We start from the raw sequence: 26,097 nt of genomic DNA, 5'->3' as shown, positions 1-26,097 counted from the left end.
AAGCAATTGTGTTTTATTCAATTTCGGTATATCATCAAAATACAGAATGAAAAGCAGTGATCAATGATTTGAGCCCTGTTAGGGTGCGTTTTTTCTTATTCTGTTGATGCTTACAAATTGCTTACTGTCTGAGAATTACGATGCTAGAATGTCATTTGCTGGTCCTTATATGCCGTGGCCATAACAATCGTTTAAAAGAAGCTTATGACCAACGGTATCAAACGCTTTTCTTAGTCCAAGAAAAGTACACTGAGTCTCAATGACTAGATGGAGTCTCTATGAGTGTTCGATTGTTTTCTTTGACGCAACATCAGGTCGCGAAATTATGAAGTCGAGTGATATATATCATAATGAAGATCGTACAGTCCTGACTCAACCACCGTTGTGGGTTTTCATTAAAAATTTTGAAACGCATCAAGAGCGGATTGAAAATCTGAATCAGAATAAACGATTTGATCTCAAACCCAGTTGATTTTTTTTTTGGGGGGGGGGGGGGGGGGGGTGGACGTTCTTTTCTTCAGGAATTCGACCCCTGCCGACCCAAATGATCCCCCCTTTGTACTATTTTGAGATATCTTTTTTTGGCTGACTGACTTTAAAGTTTTTCTAAAGTCGCCTTTGGCGCCAATCTATAGCAACTTTGAGGGGGAAGCGCGCGCCGAAAAAAACGCAATTTTTTGTTCGAAATTTTCCAAAAGTACCTAAAAACACCTCTTTTTTGGCCTCTTTTCAAAAATTTTACTGCGGCGCAGAACAGCTCAGAAGATCAATTTGGTCGACCTAAAAAAATAACAAAAAAGGTCGACAAAATTTTCAATTTTTGTTTTGAAAATCCGCCCCCTCGAGAAATTTCTAGATCTTTTGTGAAATTTGCTGCGAAGTGGTTTTAGTGCTTGTACCTTCCAAAATTGAATAACTGCGTTAATATGTTTTTATTCAGACAAAAACAATTTTAATTTAATTTGAAAAGTGTATCTTATTTTTTGCCAAAAATTACCCTAGAAAAATAAAGGATAGTCGGAGCAAGCAAAGTTTTGCCCTGATACCAGCAGCAGTCTTCTTTTGATTTTTTATTTGCTTCCTTGATATTTGATTCTGTCTCTTTTCTAACTGTCAATGAAGCTACCAAGATGTAAAAATTATAAATCATTCAGGTTATGAAATTTTTCCATTTCATCAATACCCTTTCATAGATCCTCTGCGAATCGCAGCAACCAAATTTATATTGATTATTAAAAGCCTTAAAGTATAAACTGTAAAATAATAGAAGTTTTTTCGGCAATTTTGTTTTCTCGCAAAGCTAGTGTAAAGGATCAGAAAAAGAGCTATCGCAGCATTTATGGACTTGGAATGAGCATATGCTCTCTGCGCTGTCTGTTTGGCCTTTCATTGCTTGTTTAATACGATTTTTTCGCTCCGAGTTTTCCTGATTTTCAGACAGGTGTGTTATTTTTAACTATAAAACACGCAATCCGTGGGATGATGAAATGCTCTATTCATTTGCACGCAAGTTTAAAAAATTATTCCTTCTTGATAGCAGGCCAAACAATACAAAATTACTCCCATAGCTATAACTATATCAGGATCAGCAATTGCTACAACAAACACCTGAAAACACAAAACATAATCGCTCATCTTGATTAAACGCAACTGAGACTTACCATACTTAAACGTTCTTTCATAGTTTTAATGGTATTGTTGCATTTTTTCACGTGTTTTAAGATATATACCATTCTTAAATTCAACGAACGTAGCTTCAAATATTTTCATCATGTTGAGTTATTTATGACAATATAGACGCTTCATTTCTCTCAAATATACCACCTGATTGCTCAATTTTGTTTGTATTTTGACAACTGAAGATTGAAAATACCAGAAAAATAACCAAAATATATGATTTAATCAATTTAACCAGCATGGAAAAACAACGAAGTTTCAAATATTCTCGTTACAAATAATTTAATTCGGTCAATTAAAAAAGCTCAGTTTAATCTAGAACTAGTTTGCTACTTTTTCAAAAAATATTTTAAATATTTCCTGAGTTTTATAAAGTTTCTGGACACTTCATTTAATTCAGTTTATACTGAAAAAAATCAGTTTTATCATTTAAGTTACTGGCTAGTCTTCAAAATGTCTTCCAGTTTGACGTCTCAACTGGACTTCGACTTAGAGTTCTGCACAGAAACCGTAGAATGCAGAGTGTTCGACTTACACACAAAAGTGTCTGAGGATGACCACAGGGTGGGGTTGATAGTGGTTGGGTGTCTGTTGTCCATATTAGTTGGGGGCCTAATCGCGTTTGTGGTGTGCAGAACGTGTCTGAGAAAACGACTTCTTACAAAGGTGAAAAAAGATTTAATTTAATTAGATAGTTTGAAAAAAGGCAAACAGCAAAAATATCCAACCTTTTTTAAAATGAAGAATCTAAGTTTTTACCATTCATTGACTTCGAACATGTTGGTCATTTTTGGTGAAATCTTATCGAACCAGACGCGAAATTCAGCAAGATGAAATTGCTTGGGAAAACTTATAGCGAGTGGTATCAAACAATTTACAACAAACTTCATTGAAGCTTTTTTGATGGGGTAGTGATCTGATTCTCAATTTCAGGCAAAAGCAGTGTCAGACCAAAAAAATGCAGACAAATACGAAGAGCGCCTCAATATGATAGAACGAAAGAAACAGGTCAGCCAAATAATATATCAAAGAATTGCCAACTTAGCAATATAACTAGCTTAATTTTTTTAATTTGAATATTCATGGAAAAAACAAGCCATGGTGAGACTGGAAAGAACTATGGCGTAGGGTAGCTTGTGTGACACCCGGGCGCGGATCTAGGATTTTCTCGAGAGGGGGGTGGCGGATTTTCAATAAATTTCGAAATTTTTGTCGACTTTTTTTTTTAGGTCGACCAAATTTATTTCTGAGCACTCTTAAATCATTATATAGACCCCACTTTGACCAAACTTTCTGCGCTGCAGGCAGAACTCTGAAAAAACAGGCCAAAAAAAGCGTTTTTAGTTAACTTTTGGAAAATGTTGACCAAAAAATCGCGTTTTTTCGGCGCGCTCTCCCCCCTAAAAACTAGTATTTATTGGTACCGCTGCTAGAAATTTATAGGGCCCATTGCTGACCGTCCGATACACCCCCCCTTAATTCGCTACTGGTGGCGACACCCCATTCTAGAATTCTTCTGGAAGGCTCGTTAGAATCAATTCTGGTATCATATTAAAGCCCTCTTGGTCGTGATTTTGATGCCAAAATTGGTATAATTGCTCAAGCTAAATTCAGCCATGAGTAGATATTTTACTGAATGAATATTATAAACTCATTCTGATTGAGAGGAATAGATAAAATCATTTGCAGCACCAGCGGATTTTTTATAGGGGGGGGGGGCGATTAGGGTTCGGGTTGTCTATGAAAAGTATAGCCTGAGAATTGCTGTTTCTTCTGTAAAAAAAGTAGGCTTCGGAACAAGCATTCTCAAAAACTTATGAAACTGTAATTTTACAAAAAACTAGAAAAAAATTGATGTCTTAGAATTGAAAATCCTTTCTGCCCATCAGAGTTGTCCTGAATTTTGATTTAATATAACTACAAAGCACCTGATTCAGTTGCTCTGTAATTATTATAGCACAGATTTCACAGTTTTTCCTACAGATTCTGAAAATTGGCTTAACCGTCCAAAGTTTCACTGATTTACATTTCCAATAAACTTTTGATTTAAATGTCCACTGATTTTTACATGTCCAAAGGTTGCAAACTGAGAAAAAAATTTCTCCCAACAACTCTTCAAATAATCACAGATTTGTTGAATCAAAGATAATTGCTATTTTAAAAATATAAACTTTTTCATAACTGAAGTCGCAATAAGTCAAGTTCTTTCTAAGTTCTTTCTAACTCTCGACCAGCAAACATGTTAAGCTCAAGAAAAAAATACTGCAACCTTGAAAATGTATTTAATTTTCTGAACCCCCCCGCAGAACGAATGTGTGGCCTATTGGACCAATTTTCTCTGAATGGATTATTTGCATAAAAATGTGCCAATTATGAACTTATTTTGATATCAAAACAGTTTAGGTTGTTAACATTTTTGTTTTGAAATTGGAAAGTTGTAAAAAGTTCAAAAAAAAATTAATCATAGATTTTTTGTGGTTCTACTGATAATTTTTAGACTACCAAATTTTCTAACAATCTTTTTTACCAAAGTTACATAGTTTCAAACAATCATAACAATCTGTGGTTCAAAATTTTACAAAAAAAATCAATAACATGAAAAACAACATTGATTGCTGTAGTCGGAAAAATCAGTACGGCTTCCTTTACAACGATTTATGCCGGGTTTCACAGTGTTGTAAAAAGTTCACTCTGTTGTTCTCAAGGTTTTTCTGATTTAGTTTTAAAAACTGTTTCAATTTTTTGAAAATAGCAATTTGCATGATAAGCTGCAATTAGAGAAAAAAGCAACATTTCAAAGGTTGCGCAGCAACATCAAAAGGTTTATTTGTAGATTTTGTTAGATGTTGGTTTTTATCCATCAGCATTTCTTGCAGATCGACGTATTTCTTCTTAAGGAGACATAAATCAAATGTTTTCAGAATTTTGTTATCAAAAATGACAAGTTGAACAGTTTTTCGAAAAATTGGAAAGTAGAAAACATAAAAAAAATTAAAACTTCATCAATACATTTTTTCTTTATCAATGAGCTATTTGCAGCTTAGGGTTTTTTCATAATAACATTTATTTTTTTTGAATAGTGTTCTTTTAATAGGGACTTAAAATTGCCCAAATTTTGGAGTTTTGAATCAAAAAATGTTTTCAAAAATTGGATGATACTTTTTCTCTTCTCATGTCACCTTTGGTCACTGACTGGAAAAAACAATCAAGTTTTCTTCTATTTTGCAAATACATATCTGCGCGACAAAGCAGCAAAAAATTTCACTACTACATTTTTTGATCTGATTTTTCTCTCACCGCATTGTCAAAACTAATCGATTATCGCCAGTAAAATCTACAGTTCAGCAGTCTTATATTTTATTACACTAAATCATGGATTTTTTTCTCTCAAATGGATTACAATCGATTGCAATTCATTCTTATTTTTATCGATTCGATAGTCACCAAAATCCATTCTTAAGCGCATATGTTGGTACAGATTATACACAAATTTTATACAGATTATATACACAATTCATACAGATTATATACACCACAAAATACATTAAATCCTTTTTATTTTCGATTGAATTTTTATAAGAAAAAGGCGATTTGAAAAAAAAATGTTTTTTTTTGTTTTACTTGTCTTGTTTTTTAAATGAAAATAACCAGAGTCGATTAAAACAACATAAAATTGTCAAAAAATACAAAAATTGATAACTTTTTTCTGCTCAAAGTAGTTTTTTTCTAGATACTGTTTGTGGGTGTGTTTACGTACGTTGTAGGTGGGTGGTGATATCAAGAAAAAACTGGACAAAAGGATTTTTTTCCGAAAATCAAAAATCCCAGAATCTACCATTCTGTAGGAGCATTTTAGTAAAAAAAGACGCGGTCCCAGAAATGAATATTGGGGGTAAAGGTCTAGCCATCTTGAAAATTTTGCCAAGATCTTGAAGAATTTAGATGAAGTATCAAAGATAGCAAAAAACCTTCAAATATTTTTATTTCTTTTATAAGATTTTTAACACTACAAAATCCATAAAAATATTCCTAGATAAGACATTCCCACTGTTATACACGATAAAACGTCAAACACGAATTTGACTAAGATTGAAACATTTTTTTTCCATTGCGTGCTTATGATGTGCAGTTTTGCTGAAATTTTTTTTGATACTTTTTTCAATAAGTTTCCCTATTTTTCAAAACAATTTTTGAAGTTTTTTGTGTTTGCATTTTTCTTTCATTTATCAATATCAACTGTCAATGAAAAGTAAAGATGCGATTTTTAAGTAACGGTTGTTGTATTTATATACTAGCAACTATATTTTCAAGTTTTCAACGAATTCATCAAAATGCTGCGCAAGCCGTCGTTGCTAAATTGGGCTTGAAGTATCTTATCAAAGTCTCGGAATGCCCTTGGAGATCAATTATGTTAATTTTTTCTCAACATCTGAATTGGAGGCTTATCAGGAGATTCTACTGTCACTCCTGCTAGCGGCGCTTCAGACGAGACATAAATTGGGTTAACACGTGAATTATGAGTTGAAAACTATAAAGTTCAGGCAATGTGAATTTTGGGGACAGCGAAATGATTTCTTTTTTTTAGAATCATTTTTTCAATTGTGTCTTCTATTTGTTCCGACCAGTTTCCGAGAGTGGCAAGCCGCTATGGCCTAAAATGGATTTTGGCATTGATTTAATGTACTTCAAAACACACAGGGAATCGATGGTGTTATATCAACAAAGTACTTTCAGTCACAAGCATTGCAATACCGTTACAAAAATTTATACCTTTCGTCGGGAAAAGCGGGTCTGCGTATTTCCGTTTCTCGGGCTGATTTTCAGCTGACGATGGTGTAGATAACCACCAATTATCAAACTTGTTTAAATCTGATTTTAGTTCTAAGTAATTTTTCCGGGCCTCAAAAAGGTTTTTTGAAGACTTAGCCTTTCTCTGCCAACAAACCTTTTTTTTCTAATGGAAACGTTTAAATAATTTTTCTTGCAGTAAATGATTTCTTAGCTCGAAAAACTCGTTGCCACTTGTACATAACTCTTTCTAAATTCATGCTTTTGATTATTTTTAGGCCCGCTTAGTACAACTGCATCAAGACAGCAGCGAGGTCTCATCGACAAGTTGCAGTGACAACGAACCATCATCAGAAGACGAAGAAAAAATAGACACTGACTACTTGGAAAAACTGAGCCAGCCTTTACCTGATGAAACAGGTAGCTGATAAAATTCCAAGACAAAAATGTCAGAGAGCTCATAATAAGCCTAAAAAACACAAAAAATGAGTTTTTATGGGAGTTAAAAAACTTTGAGTCTACGATGATTGCGTTGCGCGTAACTGTGATAAGACCCAGAACGAAACTTTTTTCTAAAGTTTTTATGTGTCCCAGTGGCTAGGGTGGTACACAAAAATAGAAAAATCGAAAAAGAATGTTTGGCGTTCAATATCTGATTTCTTTGAAAACCAACAAATTTATCATAATAAATATAAATGTTCCAATCTTCAGCGTCAAAAGAAGAACTAGAAATGAGGGCAGCTGAAGTGAGGTGTGAACAAGAGGTTCAGAAGGAGGTTGAAGAAGAGGTCAGAGAATGGGAAGTGGCAGAGATTTCAACTGATTTGAAGGCATTTCACCCCCGAGCGGTTGAACAAACAAAGTCAAAGTGTCTTGCTCACATATTAGTGCTGCATCAGAGGTACTTTTACGCAAAACAAGACCAGTTCGTGAGAGTTATTGTCGTACCTACATTTGAAAGAGTGCCGGAACTTTCTCATCGGATATGTTTGATTTTTACTTTTTACACGCAAAATCAAGTAACATCAATTATGACCGGAATGGATCGTGATAATTTTTCAGACGTGATTCAGACGACTTTAAAATTACTCAAAAACCGGTACAATTTTTTTGGTTTTAAGTCTAATTTCGAGTGAACAAAGCGAGAGAACAGGCTTTTAATAGGGCGACAAACTTTGATTTAGGACGTAAAAGTTTACTTATAGTCCATTAAAATTATCTTTAGAAGTCTTTTAGCGCCTTTATTAGGAAAAGTTATCTTTTTAAAAAAATTTAAAAATCGGAAAAATTTTAAAACTTTTTTTTGATTTTTTGTTTTTTGTTTAGTTTTCCTATTCATTGTTTGAGGAAAACTTATCGAATATGCCTAAGTTCTAGGTTGATCTTTACACCTTCTCATTTCTCGACGAACAAAAAAAAACTACACAGTTTGAAAAAAAATTGTTCTAGTTTTTTGTATTTTTGTGGTCGAAATTTACTGTGCTACTTCCACGACAACCGACTTTTACTTGTTATTTGCTTGTTTTTTTTCTGTAGTCCCCTTTGAAGTTGCGATTTTTCTGCAGGTTGCGTTGAAATAAAAATTTCTGAAAAGTTCAATTTTATAGCCTCGGATATTCCAGCAGCAAGTTTTAGCCTTTTAAGGGATTCATTAGTACTCTGAACAAAAAAAAATTGTGTCCAAAAACCGTTGGGTTGTTCCGATTGGGCTTTTTTCTCGCATTTGTTTGTTTTCCATAGTATTTTTATTAGTATTTCAGTATTACAATCGCATTAACTTCATTTTTTGTTTTTGCTCATTTTAGCTCATCTTAGGACTATTCCAGTCAGTTTAATATTCACACAAAGTTAATATATTTCACGTTTCAGCTACTCAAAAGCTCCACGTTTCTACTATTTTTTCACTAGTCAATTGCTCCACGTTTTTACAGAGAACAAGTGGAACGAGAACTTCTTTCGCTCGAAGTATCTTCTCTCGTGGACCAATTGTGTGAATGGAGGTCAATCAAGTTCAAGTGTGCAGTGCATTTGGTGAAGATACTGCTGAATCCTCTGGTGAAAAAACAGCAGAAGGTGGATGCAGACATGGCTGAATTGTTGATCAGGCAGTTGGAGAAGGTAAACAACTTCATTTCACTGTTCACAAAAACTACAATGAGCGATACGGATGCTGGGCAAAAGCAAATACAGTTTAATTGAGTATCAAGCCATCAAGGCATTAGCCCCAGAAATTGATTTAGTTTCAAGATTTTGGTGACGGCTCATGCAGTCGTTGAAAAAAGAACTTGCACGTTGCTTGACATTTCATATGATTCTTCTAACTAGTTTGACTCTAGCAATAAGATAATTCAAGTCTGAAGCGAATATAACAAGATTCAGCTGATATATCTTGGGAGTTTCCTCCCCAGGTCGAGGTTTGGGAATTATGTTTCGGCAGAGGCAGGTCAAGCACATGTCATAGTTCGACAGAAAATTCCTATTCGAGAAGGCCCTACAGTCGAACTCAAAGTCGAAACACAAAATCATAACACAGCATCGAGTAGTAAGTCGATTCATAAAGTCTGACAGTCAAAGTCGAAGTTGTTACTTTTGATTGCAAATGTTTTTGTAGAGTTTAGAAGATGAGTGGTCGGCTGGGGCACGTGATCTGTTCCTCCGATTGAAAAGAATTGAAAAAGAGGACGAAGGAAGAGACAGACTGCACAAAGTAAGCAACAAAATAAATGGCAGCAAATCAGAAAAAGAGATCGAGGAGGAGTTATTGTTGCTGAGGAGACGGAAGGAAAGTGCAATCAGGACTGCACAGTCGGAGTTCCTAGGAGAGACGGTCAGCTCTCAAACTTTTCATGAAAAAAAATCGCGTTCCTTGTTTTCAGTTTAAGACATTTTTTTTCATTTTATCGGCTCTGATCGAATTTTGTGGAAAGAACAAGAAATTTTTTCGATAACTAACGCAACAGTAAGAATGAACTGAGTCGTAGGCTGAGATTGTTTGGTAATTTTCAAGTACATCCAAGAAAGGGAGAAAAGGATCGAACGTGGCATCTTAAAAAAAATCCTTTTCAACTTTGATTTGGAACTTTAAAAATTTAATTTTTGAGTGTTTTTTTGCAGTCTTGAGTCCTGAGAATTACTCATATATTTTTCATGCTTTTTGCATGAGATAAGAGTATTGTTAAAAACAAATGGAACTGAGATTAAGTACTACTTTTTGCGCATATAGGCAGGGGCGGATCTAGGATTTTTTCGAGGGAGGGGGGGGGGGGGGGGCGGATTTTGACGACCTTTTTTTTGGCACTTTTTGAAAAATTTTGACAAAAAAAAATCGCGTTCTTTTGGCGCGCGCTACCCCTCAAAAATAGTTAAAATTGGCGCCAAAGGCGCCCTTAGAAAAATTTTAGGGTCGGTAGGCCAAAAATGGATTTCTTAAAAAGTATCAAAAGGGGGACCCTTTGGGTCGGCAGGGGGTCGAATCCCTGAGGGAAAGGGGGGCGTCCGCCCCTGCATATAGGTAATACTCATTTTTTGTCTGCCAAATGTGAATAATTTTTCGTTAACTTGGCGGACAATTTTAAAAAACGTCAAAAAATCAAAGATGTTTTTCAATTATTGCTTAACAAAACTTCAAATTGACCTTGTTTTTGTTTGACTTTATAGTGACGCAGTTTCAATTTCAGATCTGTTTGTCCAAAAGTTGTTCTAGCCCCTACTTTTACCAAAAATCGAAGGTTTAAACAAAACTATTTAGTAAATATCCGATTTTATTAAATTATGTTTCAACTTTTGTTACGGTCTTAATGTTTTTTTACTCGCTTCAAAATCCTCAATACGCGATCAAACTGGACGCTGAATTTTATCAAACTTGGATCTCTTATTAATTTTTTTGCTTATTGATCTTTTCAGAGCCGAGTACTAGAGACTTTAGTTGACCTTCTTCAGTCTAAATTGAGACAGGAGACAGACTTGAGCCTTGAAGAGGTCAGCAACCTCATACGTGAGCTGAAGAGCTCAATTGGTCTTATGGAGCGAATGAGCAGTGAACAACTATTCGATCAGCACATGGTGAGTTTTAAGGTTTTTGGCTTGTAATTTTTTAAATGATGAAATTTTTCTTTTTACCAGTCTTCAATACTACTGATCCATAAACTATTGAATCAACTTTGCGACATCGCAAACTACTAAACCTTACATCAAATTAAGTTTGAACTTTTTTTAATAATTCGAAACAATTCCCGCACTGACAAATTTGAGGTTGAAATTGGTTTAAATAGATTTTGTACAGATAATATATTGTATGAAAATCGATATAAAAATTGATTTAAAATAAAAAATCATATTAGAGTTTAAAAAATTGATTTAGATCGATTCTTTCAGATTTTTGCAATGCAATGAAATCCATCAAAATCTCACCAAAAATGATTTAATTCAACTATTTTTTTGTTTCGAAATTTGAACATTTTTTGTGCTCAAGAAAAATCTCCATCGGAGCTACAGAGACCAAGAGGGTTTTTTTCGCAATTTATTTTGATGAAGAGAGTCTCTTTTGAATTTTGCAAATTTAAGGGCTTCCGGAGTATCAAAAATAAAATTTATCCAAATATCATTTTCTTTATCGACGTAAGGCGCAATTATATACTCAGAGTTTCTGTTCAGGCCAGGCATCAACACGAAAGTCAAATGAAAAGCATACCTCATAATTTTATTTCCAAATTTCTCTATTCTTTGATTGCCTAGAAAATCTGGATGTAATCCGTAAAGAATCTGTATAAAATGAGTTTTCGAATAAGTTGAATAGCGGCCACAATTTGTTTTTTTTCAGTTTTGCAGAAAAAATACTTGCAGATTCGTAAAATTGAAATACTGGATTATTACGACATGGAAAACAATTTTGATTCATAAAATCAATGATTAGAAAAATAATGGAACAAACCAACAACTTGATTGCACGATCTAGGTTTAAAACCACAATAGATGATAACGACAATATTTTACCCCAGGAAAAAAAATTTTAAATCAATTTTCATCCAAGGAACGTCAGTGCGGGCGTATATCGGCAGTATAAGCACATTGCAGGGCATCGAAAAAAAAGCTTTCGAAAAACTCATTTAAGAAGAGAAACTAAAGAATTATTTGTACCAAAAATGCTCTAGTTTTTTTCTCGTTTTTGCAAGCACTGTTCACCGTTATTGTATTCGATCACTTTTTTGTCTTTGAGTGTGTTTGTCTTTTTTAAACAGTTTTTTTTTTCACAAAAAAGTAAGTACCACAAACAAATGCAAAATGAAATCGAGTAAAATATAGCTCTAAAGCCCTATCAATTAAGATTTTGACAGCGTTTTAGGAAACTTCGGAAAAACTTTCAAAAATTGGTTTGAATGTTATGATTTTTAACCGGTTATAGAGGGTAAATTGATTAGGGTGAGAAAAAAGGAGCAAATTTCATGTTGAATACTTTATTTTACATGCCTCAACTAGTGTATACTGGCACTATAAAATGTGCATGAAAAAAAATTAACACTATTTATAAAAATTCGAATTTGTTTAAGGTTACTTTTTTATGTCTTCTTTTTTATCAATTTGTCGTTCTGTAATTTCCAAAGATAGCTCTAGATAAAATTCCGTCTCCTTTCTTCTTCCTTTCTTCCAGGCACGCAAAAAACGACAAAAATTGGAATTTCTTTTTTTCCGAAACAAAGTGTGGTTGCAATTTTTATTATTGAATTGTGATTTATCCTTGCTGGCATTTTTATAATTGACATGCGACTTATCCTTGTACCAAATTATGAGTTACTAATGTATTTTGGAGATTTATGTATGATTTCTGGCCGAATTTAGATATCGCGGAAGCTGTTTGAAAAAAGACGGAAACTAGCCTTACCTCTCGCCCTGCGCAGAACCCTCCGAGACCAGCTGATCCACAACAGCCTAGACAGCATGACACTTATTCTGAAGGGGAAGGGAGGGGAAATTAGTGAGAAGCAGTTGAATGAAGCTGTGGCTCAGTATGAATCGATGTTTAAAGAGTCTGCCAATCAAAAACTTGCAGGTACGTGTTGGGTTTGTCTTCGTTACAAGAGTTACTATTATGATTCATTTTGATGCTACTGTTCAAAAATTTTCATTACGGTAAATTATTGAATCTAAACCGACGTAATTAATTGAAAAAGCATAATTAAAATATTAGTTGAATTTCGTGATCTCGAAGTAATTTTTTGAACCAACATTTGCTATGCATTTTTTGCGAGAAACAGAGGCTTCTGAAGGCACAAAGTAGTGGCTCACTAAGCTGAAGACAAAGCTCAAAAAATTATAATGACTGACAGTTATAATTATAAGTCGGTTAATACCACGCCATTAATGAAATCCTTCAATGTCGGTAAAAAGCTACTGTGCATAACGCTTCTAGGAAGCTTCTAGAAGTACTTCGTCTCCCATCACTTATCGTACCAATGGTGTATAGGCGAGAAAGCGTCGTTGCAGTCTCTGAGCAGCAGACTCGCAGACGAAAGGGACAAGAGAGTGGGTGAGGTGAAGGGGAAACTGGAGGCGGATGAGAAGGAAGAGTTCTTCGGAAGGGTGGCAAAGACTATCAAGAAACCAGACCAATTCGTACAGGTCAATAAGCACTCATAAATTACCATTTGACTGTTTGCTAATTCTCAGTGCTTACGATTAGTGAAAGTAGACAGTCGTTAAAAAAAATTCAATGTGAAGTTAGACTACATTTACAACACGTCAACCTTTTTTTGTACAAGAAAACCTGTTTTTTATTTACAGCAAGTTTTTTTGCACGAGAATAGCTATGCAGAAGGGAAGAAGGAGTGATTATGAAGGGAAAAAGGAGATAAGGGATGAGAAGTGATTATGATTGGTGTCATTATGATTGGTATGTTATACTTATAGGAGTTTCTGCAGTTCCTGTCTAAACAGAGGGAAGATATTTGGACTCTGATTGGCCAGTTGGACGAAGAAGAAGCAAAAACTGTAGAAAAGGAATCAATCAACCCGGTACGTTTTCAAAAAACTTAATTAAAACGCTAATGAGAGCTTGATGACATCAATGAATCAATCAAACTTTGGTAGTCTTATCTATCAGAAACTACAAAATTTATGAAATTTTTTGAGCCGTCATTCAAAGAATTAGCAAATGCAATTATATTTATTCGGCAGAGCTAAAAAAATTAATCAAAAAAAGTCGCCAAATTTTTTGAAAAAAGTCGCCGTTAAAAAATTCCACGAAAAATTTCTTCTCAGTTTTTCGTTAGCCAACTTTAAAAGAATCGATACCATGAAACATTGCCGGATCGGATTTTTTTCGGAGCTTGAGAGGAAAAAAGTTATCGGCTTTTGAGTACTTTGTAAGACCTTCCTTACTAATTTTTTCATTTTCAGAAAACAATTTCATGTGAGGCGGGGGATTCTGAGAAAACATTCACAGATTGGCTTGTGAGACAAAACATGGTGGCGAACTCAGAAGTGAATTATGTTTTGAAGTCATTTGAGAACCAGCAGAAAAAGTTTCTCGAGAGAAAGTCAGGGCAGCTGAAAGAAAAGGTTGACGAGATATCAAAACAGTACACGGCCAGCAAAGATGTAAGATCAATCAAAACTAAATGAAATTTGTATTTTTTTTGGTTTCTGAACACTGAAAATGGGGACAAACTTAGTCTTCCGATATGTTTGACTTTTTTCTACGCAATACTAGGTCCCACAAAAAATTATTGGCATTAAGAATTCCTATAATTTTGCCCAGTGTCGAGAAAAATTGTTGGTTTTGTTTTTGAGTCTAATTTGGACGAGTAAAGGAAACAGTTAATAAAAAAAATACTTATTGAATCTCATCTTATTTTTCAAAAATTAGATATTCAAATTATAGATATTCAAATTATAGCTGCGGAAAACTATTTTGGGAGCTTAATTCAGCGCCTTTCTGGAACTATGCCCACACCGAGCGCCCATGTATCATAAAGGATTATTTTGTCATAATATGGTCAGTATCTATAAAATTACAAAATATTCGATTATAATCTATTAAAAATGGATTATATATCAAAAAATTTTCATGTCAATTTAATCCATTATAATCGATTTTAATCCATTAAAAATGAAATAAAATCCTAATAGCTTTTACCCGTTTACTTGAGGGGTGACAGTGAGACATAGCATTTAGTAAAAGACATGGCATACATTAAGCAAATTTCTTGCACAATTTGCAAAATTGCTGTAAAAATATTCAAATTTGTTCTAAAAAAATGGTTTAAAATCAATTATACTGGATTATAATGGACTTTTATTCTTAAAAAATTGATTTTAAAGGATTATCTCGGCAAAAATAATTAATTTCCTTGCCAAAAATATTAGATTATAATCGATTATAATGGACTATAGTGGATTATTTTTTTTTCCAATAAAATCGATTTCGTTGTTTGAATTTTACCTTTTTAATGGATTATGATGGATTATTTTTGTCTCGGGAATTTTTGTCATTTTTTAAAAGTAGTCCTCAGTATATTTAATATTGTAACGAATATAACTGACGTCTGTTAGTTTTTGTGAAATAAATGTAGGAAAGTTTGAATTTGTGTATCGAAACCACGCAGAAAAAGCAACTCTGTTGAGAAAAATGGTTTAAAAAATTTTGTTTCAAAAACCTTTTTTGTAATATTTTGTGAAGGTGACAATTCGTAACAGGCCGCAATTTGTAATCAGCAAAATTCGTTAAATTGGCTGTTCGTAACAAAGCACACGCTTGCTCCATTTCGCTCCACTATGCGAACATAGGGAATGAGTGGAATACAGCGCGCAAATCAGTGTTTGCCAATAAAGCTTTGCAATGAAGTGTCACTTGTTACAAATTATCACCAGTTACTTTTGATTAAAATTTTTGTCTTCGGTCGGATTTAAAAATTAATTTAGATTTTTTTCAGTTTCTGGCCAGTTTACCCGCGGTGTCAAAAATTGATTAAAAACAATTATTTTCAGAAAATTATGCAGATTTCTGATCTGTTCACATATTGTATAGCAAAACTTCAATTGTAAGTTTTAATAATTCACTTTGTATTGCTTCGTTTTTTCTTGTAGATCTTCATTATACAATCATTACTAAAACACTCTAAACGCATTAAATGCTGACTATTTATAGATTACCTACACGTTTTATTCTGTTATTTTTTCAACATGATTGCCTTTCCGATTAAATGACTATATTGAAATTAAATCTTTTTTTTTCAATCAGTGATATTGAATTATTATGCTACTAAAACGCAATTTTCCCAGTTAATTTTTGAAATCTTTTGTTGACTTTTTCCTCTCAAAATTGTGCTAAAAAGCTGCTCTAGTAAATGACATTTGAAGAAGTTTTGCACAAAAGTATACTTCTCAACGTGTGAAAACTTAGGTTTGAACATTAGGGATCTGATCGATCCTGTAATTTATGGTAAGTTTAACTCACCATGACAATGAGCAAAAATTTGTCAAAACAAAACAAGTAATATTTTAAAATTTGCACGGTCAAAACTGCAAAACTGAAGTTGTAAAGACCACTATAGTTAATAAAGAATATATATAATTTCATACAAAATTCGTCATATTATACACAGATTGTCTACAAATTTAAAACCAATTTTCCACAGATTATATGCAGCTGTTAAAGAAATGAAAAATTGACAGTTTTTGGTGGAAAAATTGGTTCTATCTGCATAGAAATGAATATCGTATTCAAAAAGTTTGAAGACAAACAAATTTTATACCTTCGCTTACGTTAACTTTTAGATGCTTCGACAGATATTTGTTTTTTATTCAATTTTCTCTCTGCGGGTAAGTTGTCATCAAAATGACTTGAGTAATATATCTTTCTCAAACCCTTTCAGTCGTGATTCGAACATTTTCAAAAAATGCAGAAATTTCTTCAATGTCGAGAAAAAACGATTTACATTTTTTCCTGTTTGCCCAAATTCGAGCAGGTGTAGCGAGCAAGTTACAGTTTTTGTCTGAAATTTTATTGTATTAGCTAAAAAAAATTGACATTGAAAAGAGCCATTGAAGACTCAAGTGAGGCTACCTGAAGAATTTAACAGTTGAAAAGGTAAAAACAACCGTGTAAAAAACGAGAAAGTTATTAGCTTTGAGAAAACTTGGCTTTTCGAAGACTTTGATCTTTTTTGTTTTTGTGTTTTTGTTTCGTTAGTATTGACCAAAATAAAGAAACAAAACAAAAAAATCAATTTTATTAACTCTTTTTTACACAGTTTGTTGTCTTTTGAAAAAAAATCTTTGAAAAATGAATCCTTGAAAATTTTTTTAAAGGGCAAAAAATTGTGTTTAGAAAACCATTTCGGAACTATAGGCCGCTTTTGTGCGTTATGGCGAGAGGACCTGAATGAGCGATGCGAATATTTTTAAGGATTCATTGAAAAAAGTTTTTGAAAAATGAATCCTAGAAAATGTTCGTATTGCTCATTCAAGTCCTCTCGCCACAACACGCACACAAAAACGGCCTATAGTTCCGAAATTGTTTTCTAAACACAGTACCTCATTTAACGGCCAGCTGCAAAAAAAAACGAAATTAGAGGTTAAAGTTGAATATTTGGAAAAGTTTCATAAACAGTTTTAAAGTAGCATAACTCAAAATTTTCACTGTGCTTACAGATAATATTGAGAGAGGTCTCGTCTGTGAAATCGGACATCAAGCAAGTTTCGACAAAGCTTGAAAACTCACTGAACAAACTACTTGATCGTCAAATTGGCATGGAAGAAAGGCAAGACACGGGAACTTTCTTAGCTTCTTTTCTTAAATGATACTTTTGGATCTTCAATTGAACTTGTTTCAGGGCTAAAGAAGTGATACAAGCAGAATTCGATTATGAAGTCTCAAAAATTAGCTTTATTTTGACATCACAGAAACTTATGAATTTGAAAATGTGAGTCTTTTTACATTTATTATATAAAAAAATAAGAAAAAGTTTTTTAATGGCAGTATGCATTAAGTAGAATTCAATTAAAATTGATTGAAAAAATAGAACTTTATACGCCGCTTATTCACGAGGGAAAGTACCAACATACAATCTGTTCAGCTCAAAGCAGAACAACATTGTTCTATCGATTGTCTTTTTGGATCAGTTATTGTGTGATGGTTGATGAACGACTTGCTTTCAGTTATGAGTTTGAACGTGGCGATAGACTGTGTAAAATGCAAGTGTACAAAGACAGACAGAGAGATGATCTTCTTATGATTGCCTTCAACCAGAGAGAATCAGCTCAGAAAGATCAGGCCAGTAGAATAAATTTTTAACCAGTTATTTTGAGATCTGAGAGGGTTTTAGCATGGTCGTAACTAGTCTAGTATTAACTTTGAATTAGTCAGATTGTGTATTCCACCCCATGCCATGGCATTGATAGTTTGTGAGGACGAGCTCTGTGAGGATTACCTTAGTCTGACCGATTACGACTGCAATAGTGGTACAACGTGAAAGTTCTGGACGCAAAAAAAAACGGTCTTGAGTCGCAAAAAAAAGAGCTTTGCTCAACAAAATAACACAGTCTGGAATGTGGGGAGATAATACCAATGGTTTATTCTTCGACAGGCCTGTTAAGGCGTACTGATAGCTCCTCTTTGATTCGCAGGAACCACATAACAACATTTCAATGAATCCTTAAAAGTTCAAATTTGACCTGGACTCTAAAAGAATAATTCTTTCACACTTGCTATTCTTTTATTTCAGTTTTTCTTCCATCATTTTTCTAATCCCTAAATTCATTTGGCTGAATGCCTGAGAGACTAATCTACCAGAGTTTTCATTTCTTTGAACATACACATTTGCTCAAAACAGCCCAAAATTAAAAAAGACTGCTCGTGTCAGGGCGAAGCCCTGAATGGTCCGACTGCTTTTCAACTTAAAAAAAAACGTAATGATATAAAACGTTTTTATTTTAAATTCGAGATTTTTTTGTGAAAATGATCCCCCCACACGCCATATAAAGACATAGACTTTGCTCCTAGTAACAAATCAGTTACTAGGAGCGCTGAAATATTTTTTTAAATTAAAAAATATCATAACTCGACAATAACATGTTTCAGATAAAACATTTTGTCAAAAATGCTTAGTTACTAAGTCGAAAAATGACTGAATAAAGAAAACCACACCAAGCATAAATATTCCTTACTTTCTTAGAAAATATCGTCACGAAAATCGGAACAATATGTTTTCACGGCACAGCAGGCTATAAATTTACAAACAATTAAATGATATCTCTGCATCAATTAGAAAGTATCGAAATTTGAATGCAACTTAAGGTTATAATAATCTGAATTCTTTTTTCAGGCCATCAAACTGAGTTTCGAGAAGAAACGAGTCGAATTTGAAAACTCAAGAGCTGAGCTCAGCATGCGAAACCAAATATCCTCAGACACTAACTCGGCAGTCAAAAAACTGGAGGTCAAACTAAGTGAACTGATGGGAAAGGTCAACTGCCAACTAGCAAGACGAACTTTGCTGACCCGAAGACAAAATAATGCCCTGGAGTCAATCGATGCAAAACTCAGAGAAATATTGTTGGAAAAAGCTGAAAATGACCCAAGTTTCAGTACAACATTGACAAAATTAATTCAGGAGTTTGAAATGGACGACAAACAACATGCAAAAATGACCTCGGATTCTAAAAAAGAGGAGCAAAGGGTGAAATTCAAGAATAAAACAGCGGCAAGATTGGAAGTTGCAGAAGAAAAAGTTGGAAAAGAGAGTTTATCAGAGACTAAAAAACAAGTAAAAGAACATGAAATTAAGGATGAAGATATGAGGAAACTTCTTCTAAGCGAGAATAAAGAGAGAAAGTTGAATGAAGTGAAGAGGGATTTGAAAGAAGAAGAAGCTTTGGATTTAAAATTACTGGAGCGAAAACTGAAAAAGGACTACGACCAAAATATAGAGGTAATTTCCTAACTTATAAAAAAGAGGTTAAATTGAAATTTACTAGTTGGTCTCAAAATTTTTTCGTGATAGACAAAAAGATCCTACACAAACAACAAAATGCAACAATGTTTTCGTCTCATAAATTGATATTTCTTTTAGGGTTTTCGGTTTGTTTTTTTACTATAGTCCGCTTAATGCACAGTCCACTTAGTACATATTTCTCTCTAAAACTCCAAAAAAAGTAAGTTTAAAATGCTTTGGAATCACGGGAAGATTATTACGATGGCTTTAAGCTCTCGTTACTCTGTTCCTCGTTTTCGAGAAAAACTTCAGCTTTTAAAAAGTGCCAAAATCTTATTCTTTCATTTTTTGCTTTAACAGGAAAGCAGGAAAGAACTGATAGGCAAACTTGCTGCGTTTGGAGAAGTGACTGAAAGCGAGGTCAAAGAGCTACTCCTCAATGCAATCATCGGTAATTAAAAGCTGATTTTGTAACCTTTACGAACTGTAGTTAATAACTGTTACGAATGGTCGCATGGTACGTGTTGTTGCTTCTTGATTTCTGCTATTCTTTTTTTACTGCAGACATCGAGATATTTCTTTCTTAATTGAATTATCGCAGCCCACAGACACCCTAGCTATTCTCCTTTTTTTACCTTACTCTAGCGAGTAACAACACTACGGAACTGTATGATCCACAATTTCGATATGGTTAAATTGATGGCCAGACCTAAAAAGCTCTGATCAAAGGGTTTTGCAGCTACTCCCGTGATTTTCTCTTTTCGGCCTCTCTCTTTCTTTAATGAGTCCAGCAAAAGCAATATGTCGATTAATTTTCAACCCCGATAGCTAAATGTAGTTTACAGTGACCACAATGACCTACTTTATTACTATACTGCTTCTACAAGAAAGAAATTGGTTCGTTCTGTTCAACCACTACGTCGTTACAATAGCTCGTCGATTCTCGCGCGACTCAAATCCAATGAACTCCAACAGCAGAGCTCGCTCATCAACTAACCCCATTAGGTATTAAATTCGTTTTCAATTAACAACAACTGATCAGCTCTCTCAGGAACAACTCCAATTGCAACTACCCGGAATCTAACCCAGGTTCAACACAATTCAACTTTTTCGCCGACTCACGTACCGAGATTCACTAACAAATTCGCTCCAGTCTTCTCGATTTCGGTTCTATCTCCAACTATGTGAAGCAAAAGTTTGCTCTTTTAGCGTTATTGTTCTCTAACTGATGAGAAACAACTATACTAAAGCTTAGCACCAAATATTCTATCTAACAGTAGGAAATCCGTAACCTTTCAACCTGGTTGCCGTTCGGAGTTTTAGTTTTAGTTAGAGTTATCATCATCCCTATAAGTCCTGTCATTGGTTTTGGTACCTCCTAGACAAGGCCCTAACTGAATTATTCCTCTGACAATTCTAGTTCTAAATGCCATAACTGAGTAATTTTCACTAAGTGATCTTTGCTGGTTGATTGCTTAGCAATCTATCCTAAGAGTTACACGTCTCACATAAGATCGTCAATTTTTTTGACAGAAGAGTAGAAAGAATAGTTAGAAAAGAGTATGAATTAATGAGCTTGATAAAAAAAAAGCACAGGGTTATTGGGTTATATAAATGAATCGAACCGCTTAGAGAAAAATACCTATGATGGACGGGGTTTTAGATACCATTTTCACTTTTATATTTTTATCTTACTAAGATTGATGATGGGGTAGATGCCTCGAGTCAGTCTCCGGTGGGTCCGTTCTTCTGAGTCTTTTTGTGAGGAGTTGTCCGATGATCTTCAGGCTCTGATTTGTGTCGTTATTAGTTATCTTGATTTGTTTTTTATCGAAGTTTAGAGAAAAAAATGAATTGTTTATTTTTGCAAAAAGTCTAATTTTATAAATTTGTAAAAACAGAAAAGGAAAAATTAAATTTTAGAAAATTTAAGCTATAAGATTTGAGAACTTGCTGCTGACTGAATATTTCAGGCCAGTAATTTTGCTCGTAAGCCTAAGCCGGCGGCTGATTCATCTAACAAAGAATTCAGATTTCACCTGCTCCTTTAACCTTCCATCATCATAAGGGTTCATGCACCTGCAATAAGATGCATCATATTCCAGGTGCATCTCTGCTTAATCAAAGCCAGGAGGATTCTGCGGAGCCGGCAAGGCTGCTAAATATTTATCCATCTTATTTCAAGTTATAGCAAACAGGGACGTGTTAGTAGTCGCCTCCCTTTTAAAACACTGAGCATGAAAATATGAGAAAAATTGGACAAGTATTTAAAAAGTAATGAATTTTCAAAACAAGATTTTTTTAGTCCTAATAAGAATAAGTCAATCAGTATCTGATTTAATGAAAAAAGTCTTTAATTTATATTGGCACGCTCCAATTTAGAGTTGGGTCATAGAATAAACAATTTGGACAATGGTCTTTTGTCGGTGTACTATTTATAATACTACACAATGGTCAAATTTTTATCCCAAATGGTTACTCATGGACTATGAAATCATAAAAATTGAGCAACGATCTCATTAGTGTAGTGTGTCTGCTCAGTTTAACATAAAGTTATAAATATAACAAGTTCTCCAAAAAGCAGGCTGTACTTTTTTCCACCACGAATTGATACAATGAAAATCAGCGCTATAGATCCTTTGAGTGGGATAACTTGAGAGCTCTTCGGCTCCATGCCGTGAGACACAGTTAACTTCTCGTGTCAAATACAGCTAATGAAACCTTCTTGAAAGTCAATGTTTAGTTTTTCTCTTCACTTTTTCATCGAAGTACGACTATGAACAAGACCCAATTGTTTTCATGTAACGGCTGTCTTTTAATCGGTATCGAAATGCCATGATAAAAAAGATAATAATAAAAACCCATAACTTTGGATAAAATCAAAGGTCAAATGTAAAAATACTACAAGCCTAGACTTTAATTAGCTAAACCGTAAAGGACCCGGCCTTCCAGTGCAAGGAAAAGTTGGTTTACAAAAAGAGCTACTTTTTTCAAAGCTCGTAATTTTCTAGTCAATACGTTAATCCTTTTCCGAAGTTCTAGCTATCAGGGGAACTTTTCTTCATCATTCAAATTAAATTAAAAAAAAACTGATTCCGTGTTGTACTATCAAAAGCCTAACTATCATAGAAACGTTCAATCGAATGTTCGGTCTCTTTATCTTTTGATTCCTTTCCCAAAGTATAAGTTTCCCATAAGTACAAGTAAAAAGACTGAATACTGTTACCAGGGGCTAGGGCTGGGGAACCGGCCCCTTTCAGCTGCTATTTTCGGGTTTTTGTATGGGTTTTTGGGCCTAAAATTAGAAATTTTGTTTGAAGGTCACTACGAGTCACAAGGGTATCAATTTTCCTTGCTTGGAATAAGAGTCGTATGGTGTTTTATATATCAAGTTCTATGAAAATCCCATTTGAAAAGTCCATTATCTTTTTTCTTGAGTAGGGGTTATTAACGCTAGAATGAGTCGCTTGAGATGTATCAATTAAGGTGGTTCTTTTTTCGAGTTGGTTTTTAGTGTCGCTTATCGTTATAATTTGTTATAGACTCTCTTCTTTGCGTAAAATTGTTATTCTTTTCTGTGAAAGGGGTGTTTTTCTCAAGTGCTAACTATTTCCGGTCCAATTGATGGTTATGGCTCAAATTTTTGGTCTCATTTTTATTGCAAATTACTAAGTTCTAATAGGGCAATTTGGACGTCTGGGAACTGCTATCACTTGGGCTATGAAAGTCAGAGGGGTTTGGATTTTTGTTTTCCCAAGTCAAATCATTCCTAGTATCCCTTGTATGAGTTTCAAATAATTAGCTTTGTTAGTTCTCATTTGGGAAATGGGGTGTTCAAAATTACCTCATGAGGGTGTTCAGCTATGAGATGAACCAATTCTTCGAACACTCGAACGTCTTTGAGTTCGAATGTTTGTTGTTTTCCTGCTTCTCTTGTTGATTAGTCAATTTTTTAGCACGTTCTACTCATTAACTCAACTATCGCGCCTCTTCATTTTCATTTGCTAATTTGGACTATGAAGCCTGCAACAAATTTCTCGAAATTCTTGCATACCACCATGGCAACCCATGAGGCCGAGAGGTAATTCCATAATTCAAATGAGGTGCAGCCTGAGAGCTTCTAAGTTCTCATTTAGGTAGCAAAATTTATACCAAGATCAGAAGCGTGTCTTACTTGATCGGAATATTCAATTAACATTGGAGAGGTTCATAAGGTTATGTTAAACCATCGGATCAAAAACCCGTACCAGGTATCACAAAGAGTACCAGCATCAACAATGTCGGGTCCTCAGCATTGAATGTGTAGACTGTGTCAACCATCGCAGGCGATAGTAAAGGATGAGGCGATGAGTCATTTATCGGCGAAAACAAGAGATGAGATTTGTCAAAGGATGGAGTTGATGATAGGAAATAATCCTGTTGTCACTAAGAAATCTGCCGAAATTTACCCAATCCGATGATTTCAGAAAGCGTTTGTCCCGGTCACAATTACTGGCTGGACTGCATCTACCTACTTCTCACCATTACTAATGATAGGTCCAATGATAGGTCCACGAATTTCTCACGGAAAAACAACAGAAGCAATTTGCCCAGTACCAGTAGCTTTTTTACCCAGTGATCGATGCCTATCAGAATATCGTCGAACGCGAAATCCTCGAATCCGATCTCCATGTTTTGGTCAAAACGCTGTTTGTCCGTATCTACAAATATGCCTAGAGAAGGGCCAAGAGGCAAAGTGGGTTTTTATCGCTCGGCATACGAGTGATCTGACCTGGTCGGAAGCGTTTTTTTTGTTTTCAGTTAAACTTCAGTCGAAGGAAGAGGAATATTTTTTATTACGTGCCTACGTGTGCTGCTTACTTGGGGTCAGTCTAGAAATATCCATTGTACTTTTGCATTCAAGCCAATCATGGATCTGGGGTTTTCTTGAGGGGTCAAAAGTGTCGAGAAATTTGGCGAATTTCATTTAACTATTAGTGGGATATTCAAAAGTTATTTTTGTCACTGTGAAAAGTTTTTGTAGTGATATAACTTTCTGTTCAAGTAAACTATTGAAAAAGCTTCTCAATGGATTTCTAGAGCACTATTTGGAAAATTTTGACAGAAGAATCGCGTTTTTTTTCGAGGCACGCTTCAAGAGCATTTCAGCAATTTTTAGAATTTTTTCTAGTGCGTTAAAAATCAAAAGAAGAATTTAAAGTTCAATAATTAACAGGTTTATAACTGTTTCTTGTTTGATGGTAATTGATTCAATTTTTTATCATTAAGTGTAATACAAGATAAAAAGTATCATATCAAATTGCATCAAGAAAGGAACAGTTTCAAAGCTGTTTATTTTTTTAACCTAGTTTTTTTTGGTATTTTTGCAGAAAGAAATTGGAAAGTTATATTTTAGGAGAAATTCAAAAATTTGATACGCTGAAAGTAATAAGCGATACGTATTAATTTCAAGTAGCGCCCATATTAAGTTATACGTATTTAATAAGCTCATTCAAAATTATTATTTTTAGAAAACGGAGTTGAGGGCGAGAAAGCAAAACAGTTAGGGAAGGACATTAGAAAACGGTTCAAAGCGACAAAAGACGAAATAGCCGAAAACAAAAAGAAAATGAGCAGAAAAAACAAAAGGAGGCTCAAGAATGAGTCATCGCCTGCCGCTTCTGTTCACAATGAGTCATCAGCCAATAACTCAGAAGAAGAAAGGTCATCAAACACACATACGGAATAGTGAAGGGCGTTCTGCTCATCATAGTGGATTAAGTGTCTTTGTAGTTTTATATTGTAAATTGTAAAAGTTATATATTCATAAAAACCAAAGTTTTGTAAATAATAGTATTGGGGTCCCTGAAAAGCCTGATGTTTTTGAATAAAAATTCAAAAGTTCAACAGGAAATAAAAATTGCTGAGCAGTTGCGACCCGTCATTTCTTCTGAAAAAAAAGCTTCCTGAAAGCCAAACATTTTCGAATCATTTCAAGTGTTTTTAAGAGTTAAGGGGTTGTTACAAGTTAAAATTTACTGAGGTATATACGAAAAGCTCTGCTAAGTGTTTTATAGCTTCTTGAATCTGTCTCTCATTGTGAATCAAGCTCCCCCTTCTCGCATATCTAACGGAAAAGGTTTCAAGCGGCTTTTCAGATTTTTTTGAAACTTTCCGATTGCATTTTGAAATACGATTAAAAAACTTTAATGCAAAAATCCACGGCGTACTTACTGACCTGTTTTGCTTACTGACCTGGATTTGCTTGCCGAAAAAACACACACCGGAAACGAAAGCACTTTTTTATATTCAAAGTTTGGTACCAAAAGTTGCTGAGTTTTGCTTTAAAATTGTTGAACAAGGACCAGGTTTGGAAAAAAAACTTTTTTCATCAAAAAAAATCAATTAAACAGAGTTTTTAATAAAAATCATGTTTTATTGTTTTTTTTTCACAGTTTGTTCAGCTCAAAATTTCTGCATTCATATCGATCATCTAATAGATATGCGGCAAGAAAAACGGGAGTCGGAATATCATCTCTTTTTTGCTACAAACCGTTATGATGATCCGGTGCAGCATTGTAGGGATCGAGACGGCTCAATAAGGGAAGACGGCTCATACCCCTATCGCAGCGGTTTGACTCCCGAACAATGCTAGTTTTTTACGCTGAAAGTTTAAAAAAAACTACTGTTTTTTATTTTCTGTTTTAAAACATTCCCAACCCTG

The 26,097-nt window shown here is 34.3% G+C and overlaps 1 protein-coding gene across 1 annotated transcript; it reads left to right on the top strand.

The window, feature by feature from the left end:
* The first annotated feature begins 1,707 nt into the window (after nucleotides 1–1,707).
* Nucleotides 1,708–25,284, top strand: LOC134842164 (myosin-9-like). Its single transcript, XM_063858382.1, has 17 exons — nucleotides 1,708–2,343; nucleotides 2,611–2,685; nucleotides 6,744–6,885; nucleotides 7,177–7,366; nucleotides 8,397–8,583; nucleotides 9,077–9,292; nucleotides 10,369–10,527; nucleotides 12,301–12,511; nucleotides 12,926–13,080; nucleotides 13,369–13,473; nucleotides 13,858–14,058; nucleotides 17,113–17,222; nucleotides 17,295–17,384; nucleotides 17,620–17,734; nucleotides 18,786–19,391; nucleotides 19,755–19,845; nucleotides 24,905–25,284. The coding sequence occupies exons 1-17, from the start codon at nucleotides 2,131–2,133 to the stop codon at nucleotides 25,120–25,122; spliced, it is 3,084 nt and encodes a 1,027-aa protein (XP_063714452.1). The 5' UTR covers nucleotides 1,708–2,130; the 3' UTR covers nucleotides 25,123–25,284.
* Nucleotides 25,285–26,097: the final 813 nt, after the last annotated feature.

This window comes from Symsagittifera roscoffensis, chromosome 1 (assembly GCF_963678635.1).
Source record: "Symsagittifera roscoffensis chromosome 1, txSymRosc1.1, whole genome shotgun sequence".
Lineage (NCBI taxonomy): Eukaryota > Metazoa > Xenacoelomorpha > Acoela > Convolutidae > Symsagittifera > Symsagittifera roscoffensis.
The sequence above is the reverse complement of the archived record's forward strand: the minus strand, read 5'-3'. Positions and strand labels throughout refer to the sequence as shown.